Raw genomic sequence first — 12,655 nt, 5'->3', positions numbered from 1 at the left:
ACCAGAGAAGTGCTTTTATTTTTGTCCACTTACTCTGAGAGATGAAAGATCATCCTCAGCTTCAATAAAGTCCTGAATGGTAGTTCCAACAGGGGTCAGGACACGGTCAATGACATGAACAACACCATTGGTAGCAATTTGATTGCCGTGGATAATCCTGGCACAGTTAACAGTAACAACCTGTATTTAAAGAATTGAGCAGCAGAAGATTAAGCATTCGTTTAATCATATACTTAGAATGTCATTCTTACGGATTGGCAGTGTATACACTGTGCCTTATGTGTTTACTACTATTCTTTCAAATTTTATTTTTAAATTTAAGAAAAATTTTGTCAGGCTTGAAAGACCCTTCTGGAAAACAACTAGCAATGGATTTTTACAAGCTGCATTGATTTCATATTTACATTTTATTACTTCAGTTTGCAGCTTTGTTTTCCAAATTGAGTTAGCACTATCACTTCATTATTTTTTGCTGAAGTAGTCTGTAGTCTAACAAACAAACCAGTGTCTTATTGGAATTTTTCTAGTGAATATTTCTAGTGAAATTTTCTAATGTCCTACCATGAATTCTAATTCAAATAAAAGGAAAAAATGATGAGACTAGACTTACCCCATTAGGATAATGGTTAATAAACAGTTTCTGGTCGTTATACATGGATACCAACGACATGCCGTTCTTAAGATCTTTTGTCAACATGCGCCTGTTTACCATGTGGTGGTGGAGAGCATTATATAGTTCAATATTTACATTGTCAACCAAATTCCTATGAATTTCCTATAGAAGAAAGGAGTTTAATTAATTAGAAGTTTACAGGACATTCTTCAAGTCAGACAGACGTACATACTATTTTACCTTAACCTCTGCTTTCAATTTATTTGAAAATGGATACTCTTGTTACTAGTCATATCGCTTCCAGTTCCCATTGACCTGGCAGTACATACATGGTGCTTGAATCTGATTTTGCTTAAAATAGAGGTCTCATTACAGATAAGTCACTCAAGGTGCTTTGATTCAATACTGATTTTAAATAAACCCCATAGACATTGAAAAAGTCAAACAATTTTACTTCCTGATGTTGCAGGTATTACTGTTAATTTTCCCCAAACTATGTCAATAATAGTCAACAACATTAACAGTTTTAATATTTGTCATGCAAGTGCTTAAATAGGAACCATTTTCAGCTGCTTAGTACTACTAAATTAAATTCAGAGTCTCTCACTCCAGAAATATCTCCTTAAGCCTGTTTAGACCTGAGAAGAAAAGACTGAGAGAGGATCTTACCAAGATTTGGAAATACCTTAGAGGAGAATGTAAAGAGGCTGGGGCTGAACGCTTCTTGGTGATGGCCAGCAACAGAACAAGGGGTAATGAGTAAAAATTGAAACACAGGAAGTCTCACCTCCACATGAGGAAGAACCTCTTTACTGTGAGGGTGACAGAGCCCTGGAACAGGCTGCCCAGAGAGGCTGTGGAGTCTCCTTTTTGAGATACTCAAATCCCACTTGGATGTGATCCTGTGCCCCGTGCTCTAGGTGTTCTTGCTTGCACAGCGGGGTTGGACTAGATGATCTCTAGAGGTCCCTTCCAACCTCAACCATTCTGTGATTTTGTGATATGCTCATTTATGATAACTTTCAAAGTATCCATTTATATTTACTATATTGCTATTTCTAGTTTCTAGTTTAATTTATAATAATTGCTGCTTACAGAACAATGTTAGCTGAAAGAGAAATATGCTTGAAATATACTTACACACACACACACACACACACACACATTCTCTTACCGCATTTAATTGCTCCCAGGCTTCGTTGCTTGGTGCAAAGAATGTGAATGATCCTCGCCCTTCAATCTCTTCCCTCAGCTTTGACATGTCAGAATACTGCTGAGTGGAGGTAGCTCCCACAATACCAAGGGTGCCATATACGTGATCAATAGGAGCAACTAAAACAGATAGGAGACAAAAATACCGTAAATTCTTCATTTCGTTTTTCACAAGTAAATCTACTTTGACTGTTGTGGCTGGACAATATAATTGGTTTTATGAAGCTGTTTAATATTAAAACAGTGCACTTGGATTAAAAATGCCCTGTGAATATATTCTAAATCTATTTAAACACATGTCTTTGCCTTAATTTTGTTTAATGATCTGAAAAATTGGTTGGATCAAACAAAAACAAATATTGTATTAATTTTCCTAGAAAAAGTTTTGCTTTATGCTATCTCAGACAGAAACAAGAGTTTGTCCTTTTGGGACTTTGGGAGGAGAAGCAGAGTAAATGCCCTAAGCAATCCCCAAAACTTCAAAGGACTGGGCAGCATCTGGGCATTTTTCCTCTGAGAACTCTTGCTGTTTTTCCAGTGTGTGACTTGTGAACATGCTAACTCAGCCAGAGGATAAAGAATGGCTGTAGTCTCATAATTAAAACACTGCTATGTAAGAATAGGAGATATGACTCCTTATTCTAGGCATCTATTATTATATAAGACATCTATTATATATTAGACAAAGGCATGTGAACTACTTCTCCTTGGCTCTATTTACAGTCATGGAAAAGAACAGGCAATTTTATAATGTGACTAACCTCATCCCAATGTAAACATCTGAAGTTAGATGAATTAAACTAAACAAGATTAACTCAAGCCTAGATATGTCAAGTTGTACCATACTGACTATAAAAAGACGGTTTAGATATAGGAATTTAAAGTTAGGAAACACATCCCTCTTCTGATGACTCTTCTCTAATGCTATTAGGTTTATTTATGCAAAATATAATAGCATAGCTAAGAGAAATAAAAAACTCCTGTGTTCCTTTCCACTCCTTCCACTATGATCAAATTCAGTGTAGGCTGATTTTTAAGTTGAGTATATAGAAATGCAGTTGGGTATTCTCAAGCAACCATTCTTAAAAAGAGGCACTCATATCTCAAACTGGACATCTTTTTAAATTTTCCTGTGTCACAACTCTTCTTGTAGACAGGTTCATTCATATGAAAATAAGCTTGTACCTGCAGGACATCCTCTCATACCATCCATCTTCATATAGCCAGGACAACATTCATATAGGACAGTTCTGTGGAGAAAACATAAATGTTCAGGTGAATAATATCCAGGAAAAAATGCATAAAATTTAGCTCATATTCTCTTTTTTTTTTTTTTTTTATTACTCATTTTGCATCGCTATGTAAACACTCTCCAGATCTTCATGTCTTCCATTCATCCTTTTTTGATATGGACTGCTAACTGTTCGTAGTGTACTCTATATTAAATGCACAACTTTTGAATTTACAGTAGGACTGCAGTCATTAAATTTAGACTAAATGCTAGACAATAGGATGAGAGATGACGCAGAGCTCACAATGAGTTATTAAAGATGATGTGACTAGAACATAAGCCAAAGAAAATTATTTTGATAGGTCTATTCTGAAAAGAGTAGTTGAGATGAAGGAATGGCAGAAATAAAGATTGTGGGGATAATGAATGGAATTTAGCAGCAAGGCCATACCAGGAAAATATAAATAAACTGAATAGAAATCAGAATGACAGAACTGTGTGACATCGTCTAGATATTGGATATAGAAAAACAACAGGTATTTATTTAGGGGAAGGTCCTACAGATCGATGGTAAGAGAAAATGGAATGACAAAGATTTAGGGTACCAAGGAAGACTTTGAAGATGCTCTAGAATATAAGGGACAGAACTAATTACAGACAGTCGTTTTTTAACATAAAGCAGCCCATGAAGAAAGAAGTAGGAAACCAATAAAAGCAGAATGTCTAAAGACAAGGGGAAATTCACTGGTAAATTTAGTGAGGATGAGAAACAGACTGCAACAATTCTGGAAGAGAGAAACAGATGTCAGCATATCATGGATGAGAATTTAGCAATACAGGGGACTAGGAATTGTTATATTGTTATATGTTAATAAGATATCTAAATTTTTGAGTATGCATAAGCTACATATAATAGCAAACTGGGACTAGTCATCCTAATTTCATACTGTAACAACCAACCAAACATTGAATGCCTTATAAGGCATAATACTTTATTAATTAATATGACAGAAATAAAAGCATTAATGCAGACATGTTTGACAAATTTTGCTCTTCTATAAGAAAGCACAATTTCATTAAAGCCATGGATTCATTGTAGAGTTGATTTTAGCCCATTCAGGAGAAAGAATGCCAACAAATTACACTATTTACTGAAACTTAAAATGAAATTTACACCTTCAGACCTTATGGTACAGTTATTTCTATTCAGTTATGATACACTGAACTAAAAGGACATTTTGCAATCCTGGTTTTACCAGATAGGTTTATTTTTATAATGTGTGGCTGATATTGGCAGTAGTGGAGTTCTAAACAGTAATTTCTTGAAGATTTTTGTTGAGTCTTTACCACTACATTCCAGCTTTTAAACTGGAGATTCTCAGTGGCAGCTGTGTAGGATTCTCTCATTTTTTATAAGTTAAAGCTGACAAAATACTAGCCACAACACAGCAAACTGAGAAGCTTATTTAAATGAAACTTGGACTTCAACTGTACTATCTAAACTATTTGAAGAGACTAGAAGATGAAAGCAGATTGCGACAACAATAGAATTACAAAGTGTGTTTTTAAAAGTGAGGATCATAATTCTATAATTTAGAACAAATTGACAGTGCTGGAAAAGAACAGAGTTAAAAAAAAAGAAAACGTCATTTCCCTGTGCTTTGAAAATTTGATGTCTTGTCTCTTTTCTCATATACACATACACACATGACATTCACTTTTCTAGTATGTTTATCTTCAGAAAAGACATGATATATCAAAAGGGTTTGCCTAGATCTTTTAAAAACCGATCTGTATCGTTATTTAATGAACGATTGTCTCATGGGAAGGTAAGAAGAGTGCAAGTTTGGGCTCTAGAATCTGCAGCTAATAAGGAAACTAATCTTGCATCCTTCGTCTCAGTGGCATTCCTGCCAAAAGCTAATATAAAAAGAAATCTGACTAAAGAAAAGTGTCCAGCAGAAATGCCCATTAGAATGTCCTCCCAAGTGTGTGAATTGCTTTGTCATGAGAAAAGACTCTTTTCTTCCCCCTCACCAGGACCCTGCCTCCACTCTCAGGCAATGATGGAAGATTGCAGTCTTAATTAGCTTTTGGATAAAGGAAAGAGGAAGTCGAGTTATAAACATAGCATAGCATATGGCATGCTTACTCTTTCCACAATATCCAACAATGACACAACTAATGAAATGCAGAAAATTGGCTGAAGAACATAGGTAACCAAGACCATGCTCCTCCAACCAAGCATTACAAGAACAGTGTTCTTTTTATCATATGACTTGTAATGTAAAGTGCAATATTTTTCAGTCATCCAAATTTGAATTATTATAACTTCCTACTTCCTACAAATACTATAGCATTTGTGTCCTTCATGTTTGATTACAATTAAAAAGACCGTGTGTTAACAGCACACAAAATGTAGACAGGAAGATAAAATAGAAGAAGGGAGGTTTGTTAGGCAGATCACAAGATAAAGTTAGAACCAGATAAAATGCAATACAAGATGCAGTTCCTCAGCACCACTCATGTATGGATGCATGTAGGAGAAGTACCATCTTACACTATAATTTATCCTCATTTGTATCACCCTGCTCTTTCAGTATAAGAAGATAGAAGTTACTCAGATAATGTATAATGCTGCATTCTTACTATATTTTATCTTAAGGAATTAAATGAAAAGGGGGCAAACTTAAGATAGTGGACTATGTTAAGTCCTCTATATCCTTGGTTCACAGAGTACTGTTAGTTTATTCAGACCAGCTCTAGGATTCATCTGTTTCTTCTCCTTGCTGGCATGGTGATAAAAAGTTTTCTAGAATAGAGTGGAAGTATTCTTATCCAAAAGACTTCTATTTTAGCAAATCTTTAGATTGGATTCCACTTGGAAATTTACAGGAGTGGACGGGACATGTAAATGACAGAACAATCTCAAATTAACACTCTACAAATCACACTTAAATTTACAGGGGAATTGTATTGATATTAGCAATGAGCAAAAAACATTGTCCTTCGGATTAGTGCTATTTTTGTTGAAGTAACCTCTTTAGCAATATCTGCTGATTTCCAATAACTGCTCAGACTAAGTTATACCAGATGCCCTATTACAGCCACAGAAATACCAGAAGTTCTATAATTTAACTTAGTCTTGTAAGCATTGTTTTTACCCTCTAGCCTCTCTTCTAGTACTTGTGTAACTGTAAGAGTGTCAAAAGAGGAGCAAGAACATAGGTGATACTTTTCTGTAGCCTGGTAAGTTCAAGTTCTTCCCAAGTTCCTCTGCCCAGTGTCTTCCACGGGTAGGCTGTAGCAGGTTTCTTCCTTATGGCTTTATGTAGGCTTTGGAAAATGTCTTTCAGCCTAGCTTGCTCTAAATTCCCATCAATAAGGTGAACAAAGTCACCTTCTAATCACAGCCCACTGTGTCCAAATTACTGCTCCAAACATTTCTTTTTTTTTTCTTTTTTTTTTTTTTCTCTGAAATATCAAGGTATCTCTTTTCATAACTTGTTACTGTTATAGCTCAGTAAAGCAATGAGCTCCCAGCACTCTCAGTTTAGTGCTCAGAACAGACTTTGGCTTATGGGAAAACATGACATCTATCTAGGAATAAAACTACAGGCGTAAGCTGTTCTCCAAAGTCAGCTTCGAGACTATCCAAATTTCAGTCTCAATCATTTTCAGGAAATATCCCTCTTCCTAATCTGTCTGTAGTGGAATGAAATGCACTGCCAAACAAGTCAGTGGTATGGCAGACTTTGCTGAAAGGTGAAATATTCCGGACTGTTTACAGTACACGTAGTGATGAAAAAGGGAAGTCAGTACTATTATGTCCCCCGGAGAGGGAGGAAAGATCCCAATAAAGCCCATAAAACTGTAGAGCCTCAAAAAACTGAGGATAGAAATGGGACACAGTCTAGTTTGACTGGAAAACTGATCTCTCTTTTCATCCTCAAACCTCCAAAGCTCCAAACCTTATGTGTGATTTGTATGAAAACAAACAAACAGCCGACAACAACAACAACAAATGTTTGGACCTGTCTGGAATTGCTTATAAAACACAGCCAAAATCAAAATGGGAGTGACTGACTAGTTACTATTCTAGATAGCAAATAATGTTCCAAAGACACCTCTGGGGGGGTTAGAAGAATCACTTCATTGTATGAGGATCAGCATTATTACTTCTGCTACTTCTGAAATTGCTGTTTTCCCCCTTCTTAAGGAACTAAGTCCTCTAAGGAAGGGTGAAAACTCAGCTGATGAAAGTCAAGTCTTTTTTGGGCTCTGATGAGACCATGATATCATTCCTTATGTCTAGACTGACTTTAGAGTTTAGACTTCAAAGCCATGGCAGCACTTGAAAGGTCAGACGCTGTGCTGGAGTCTGTGCCTCATTGCATTGGAAGTATAGCTCAACTCCATCAATTTCTGGTGTGCTGGCAGAGTAGCCAAAACATTTTCTTAGAAAGAAAACAGGAGACAACTTCCTCCTGCTATGTATTTCCTCAGTCTTTTCCCTAAGGATCCTTTCCAACACTATGTTATGACATATAGCATATTTCAGGAATTGCAGAAAACACAAAAGCCACCAGGAGCAGTAGAAACCACAGTACAAGCCCACCTCAGGTCTTTTCTGATTACTGCCTGTGAATTCACACTACTGATTTTAGCAGTGCAAAAATCATTACTGCATTACTGCATTATTTCTCATGTATTTGGGATCCTTAATTAGTTTTACTTTATTATGGAGCTCACTCCACCTCACTATAGAGCATGTCCAAGAAGAAATATTTGAGACATATGAGATAGATAATATATAGATGTAGATGTAGATGTAGATGTAGATGTAGATGATGTAGATATATACACACACACTTATTTAGTCAGGACAGATGAACCATTTAAAATTAAATAAAAAGAAAAGTTGACTTTCAAGAAAAACAACAATCTTAAATGAGAAATACCATTTTGTGTATATGTATATATATACACATATATACATGTATATATGTAGATGCACTGAGGAGAGTGTGAGAAAATGCAGGGTACTTCCCATACTAGCACTGCAAGGATGGCCTGCAAACTCTAGGTCATATTACATAATCAGAATCAAATATGCTTGTTATTACATCATGCTTGTGTCCTCTATCCCCTAACACAAAACAGATTGTGATTGCACCTAGGTCTTTGTCAAAATAAAATTCTTTAGCTTTCTGAAAAGAAAGATTCAATGAATTTCACATTTTCAACATTTTCAATTGACAGGTATTTGGTTTGAAAAAGTTCACCTGAATTCAATGTAAGCTATGGGTTTAAAGTCAAATAGATTATTCTACTTTCTTTCTTATTCTAGAATCACCTCCTAAGTATATCCTTTTGGATATACTTAGAAACACCGCTTTAAACTTGAATGATAGGCTAGAAATTTTACATCCTATTTATTCTTGATTTTCACAATTAGGAAATGAATAACATACCCTTAATATATTGCAGAATACCATCCACTTTTTATTTAAGGTCTCCATTTGAATTTATTTAGGAATTGACAGTTGATCAGGAAAACATTTTCAAGAGCATCTAAGAGCTTGTTTTCAAAAGATTCCGACCTCGGCTAGCTTACATAGTTAATATTTCCTGTGGACACGCTTATTTCAAATAAACTTCCTGTAATGAAGATTTTAGCATGGAAAGAGAAATTTCTTTTTTACCTTACATTATCATCCAAGCCTACAGTTGGTGTTAACTGTTTTTTTAAATCCAAATTTAATGTGAATTAATTTCATCATTCATATAACTAGCACCTTGTATTGACATAAACTAACATCTTTATGTCTCAAGGTAGAAAAGCACTAAGTGACTTTTTGAATGGTGTATTTAAAAGTTACTTGTCTATTTGAAAGAGTATATTTAACCACTACTAAGAGATTCCTAGTGCACTGAGTCACTGTAGCTAATGGAGCCTGGATTCCCTATCCATTTAAGTATTTCTGAAAATGTTACCTTACATCGCTCTGGATGCTGTGAAAGGGAAAACAAATTCAAAGATTTCCTGTGACAACAGGAAAAAGGCAAAACTTGCCCAAGTAATTGCCTAACAACAAGAGAAAATGTGGTACACTAGAAAAATATTATTCTATTGAGTAGAAAAAAAAAACCTCTCTCTGGTAAAATGCTGAATTCTAAGTTAGAGAGGTGGGGCAGAGCCTGGGCTGGGATTTTCTGAGTGTTCATTCCCTGAAGCTGCTCTGTTTTGCTCTGTGGGTGAAGCGGAAGCAATGACTGGTGCTATTGACTCTTCCACAAAAAGGAAGCCAAGACTTGCCCTGTGAAAAGAGGCAGCGACTAAAACACAGCTGTATACACAGATTTAAGCAGAATGCCAAACTCACCCAAACGGCAGACTAAAGATGACTGTGTTTGCAAGTATGCCCTGAGTTTTGTACGTGTGGAAAGCTACAGTCTGAGCGCACGACTGTGCACTGGAGAGTTGAGTGCTTTTCACAGCTTGCCTATGAGATCCCACTGTATTTTGTGCAGGTCACTTATCCTCGTGTCTCAGGCTAAAAATAGAACTCCTAAGTGGTTCACTCAGATAAGTATTGCTGCATCTAATGTTTGAAAGCCCTCTGAACTTAGAGAAGCACTCCACACTGTGCTGTCATTTTCAGACTTTCCATTCCTTTTCCAATTATTTTTTTGGCAACAGTTACTGAGTCAGTTATCCAGCTGGTTTCAGAGCAGCTAAAGAGAAGCTGAAATGCTGTAAACCTATGAAGTGAACTTTTCCAGCCCATGCATTTGAAACAGAAAAGTAGTTTGCCCCTGACAAAGGGAGGATTTTCCAATAGTGCATTATATTATCTCTGGGAACAGCTTTCTTACTTACGCTTTCTTTCCGCAGATGGCTCCTTGGTACCAATTTCTGCAAGTGCTAAAATATTTCTTTTTTGTTCCCATAACTTGCTGAAGGGCACAGACATTTGGGCTACAAAAAAAAAAAAAAAAAAAGGAAATATTTGTTAAAAGAGTTTTTTTGTACACCTCTCCAAAACTTAACATGTAAAATAGCGGCAAATACAGTCTCTAGTGAACAAGGGTGAGAAACAGGCATATGGCCTCTTTTTGTCAAGTGGGATTTCTAGCAAGCACAGTGCAAGCAGCTGGGACTGCCCAGTTGGCCTCCTTGGACATCCCACCCTGCTGTGGGGAGGTTATTCCTTCACTCCCACTTTTCCCTCTGCTCCTGATGGACAATGACTGCCAGCTATGCCAAACTTCAATATACTTTACATTCCGCTCCCTTCCCCCACTAAAATATTTGAATTACTAGTCACCAGGGGCTCAGCTATGAGTGTAATCAGGCTCTTTTCACTGAAGATTTCGTTTTGAGCACATCTGTGCTGCTGAGGGCTGTGGGGAATTGGGGAAGAAAAGTGACTTCTTTATGTAGAAGGAAAGAAGCTCTGTCTCCTGGAAGCCAATCAGCTATTTTGATTACCCACTGTTTGACATACCACAGGCACCTAAGTAAACATTCTGGGAATTACTGGGAACCAAGGGGTAAAATGCCATGTAAATAACAGGAGTTAGAGTTTTCAAATGAGAAGAATCTTTTCCTTAGCATGGTAGTGCAGAATTACTGAAAAGCAAATCCAAAGAAGCAAAAGGGCATTTTGTTACCAGTGAATATGCTTTTACAGTACAAAAGTTCAGCAGTTCAACAGTTAGCGCGTGTGCTGTTAGCGCGTGTGCTTCACAACGTGCAGGGTGGGGGAATGCRACAAAGGACAATAGAATAATAAATAATCCTCTTCTGCAGAATCTTTTGCTATTGAAAGAAAATGTGTTTAGCCACATTTGTTCCCCCAACACAACTTGTTCAMATTAGTCCCATTTGCCCGCACTGCTTGGCTTGTCTGCATCGCCAGGCGAACGCCCCGCCAAGGGCTTTACCCCTTCACCCCTTCTAGTCGGAACAGATGTTTCACAAAGGGGTCCCCAGTGCATAACCCCCTGCTGGAAATGTCTAGAGTGGAGTTCATGATTTTCATTAACACAAGATAAAGAGAAGAACTGCCATGGATTAGATGTCAGTTCTATTAAAATATTTGATAAGTATTAACCATATCTAATTCCCGGTTATATTAACTGTAAGCTGTAATTAACTTAAGTGATAGTAAAATACATATGCTTTATTTACTGCTAATTGGATTTTTTTCAGATTTGTCTAGATTTTATGAAGTTCAACTTATATATATAAAGTTCAACGTATAATCATTTCAGAGACATATCCTGTCCTATGTTTTATTTAGGAACTCTCCTTGTGAAGTAGTTAATTAATATAGAAAAAAAAAAATTACTTGAATCATACTAAGAATTCATAGTGTACAAATCACTTTTAATACTGGGAGAAGAAAGGTTAAAAAGTTCCCTTTTTAAAATATTTATTATTTATATGTATAAAAAAATATGTACTTACCCTTGGTCACGTGCCCTTATTCGACTATGGGTTAAAATCTTGTCATAGTGAGCAGAAGCATCTGCTTCTTTAAAAGCAGACAATAAAAAAGTGGAAAACGCGAACAAGAAAAGGATCTTCATCTTTAGTCCTCTATTGCTTCTGGCAACACTAAAAGAGAGAACTGGCAAAGGGTCTGGAGAGCTGACAATTTATATACATGCTGGAAGGTGGTGGGAGGGAACCGCAGGAACAACCTGAAACTTCGTACCACCCTCCTCAGAAGAGCAGCACTAGCTGCCAGCTTCAATGAGCTAAATTAATACCATACATTAATACAAACTATGTCTTTTTTTCCACCCCGTTTTGACTAATTTCTTCCTCATAACAGAAGGCTAAGCATTTTATTCTGCTGACACAACAGCAGAAAAGTTTGAGAAGTTTAAGCGTTGACTTACAATTTGATATTTATAGCACTGAAGCCATCAGAAGTTGGGATCATTTTGTGCGGTTTTGTTTAAACCCAGAGGAAGATGCTGTCTCTTCCCATAAGAATTGCACTGCTATACTTTGCTTTCCCATGTCTTTATAGTTATCAGCTATGAGTTGTTTATACAGTGAAGCTGATGACAGTTCTGAACAGTGCTGTTGCCAATAAAGTGGCATAGCATTTGTGTCTTGAAAAAACAACAAGCTTTATGAGTATACATTCTATTTATGAATTAGGAACTTCATCAAATGTTTAATATCCATATTAATTCCAAAAATAATACTTGCTGTTACAGAAGGCATGTATTCAGAGCTTTATGTAGCCACAGACAGATCACTGACTCTCTGAAAGTTTGAATAACATACCTGTTTATGTATAGACCTTGGTCCTCTTGTGAAGCAGAGAGAAAATGTAATTCTGAGCTGTTGATGAGGGAACTGAAGCAGAAAGGTGGAGTTACAGGCACAAATCYACAGGGACATTTGGCATGTGGACTGCAGTCCAGGAGTTTGTAATTTTCACATCAAGGAAAATTTTCATACAGAAGTGTTTCTATATATACACATTTTTGACATATATTCTATAGTTCATTTCAGATCTTTATGAAAATAGGGCAGTCTGTAATGGCAATACTTTGCTGCAGTTGCTGCCTCA

The 12,655-nt window shown here is 36.5% G+C and overlaps 1 protein-coding gene across 7 annotated transcripts in view; it reads right to left on the bottom strand.

The window, feature by feature from the left end:
* The window catches only part of POSTN (periostin), a 35,719-nt gene extending 24,016 nt beyond the window's left edge, over positions 1-11,703 (bottom strand). For 5 of the 7 annotated variants that reach the window (XM_026033915.1, XM_026033910.1, XM_026033913.1 and 2 more), the window contains exons 1-6: positions 11,533-11,703; positions 9,940-10,038; positions 3,011-3,075; positions 1,788-1,945; positions 611-775; positions 34-180 (exon numbers count right to left, since the gene is read on the bottom strand). In XM_026033915.1, the coding sequence (XP_025889700.1) occupies positions 34-180; positions 611-775; positions 1,788-1,945; positions 3,011-3,075; positions 9,940-10,038; positions 11,533-11,654 (756 nt within the window). In that variant the 5' untranslated portion in view covers positions 11,655-11,703. The remainder of the gene's footprint in view (positions 1-33; positions 181-610; positions 776-1,787; positions 1,946-3,010; positions 3,076-9,939; positions 10,039-11,532) is intronic. The other 2 variants (XM_026033912.1, XM_026033914.1) reach the window with 1 other exon arrangement.
* Positions 11,704-12,655: the final 952 nt, after the last annotated feature.

The sequence above is a fragment of the Nothoprocta perdicaria genome, unplaced genomic scaffold (genome assembly GCF_003342845.1).
Source record: "Nothoprocta perdicaria isolate Ctin4 unplaced genomic scaffold, notPer1 scaffold_137, whole genome shotgun sequence".
Lineage (NCBI taxonomy): Eukaryota > Metazoa > Chordata > Aves > Tinamiformes > Tinamidae > Nothoprocta > Nothoprocta perdicaria.
This window is presented reverse-complemented; position numbering and strand designations above follow the sequence as displayed.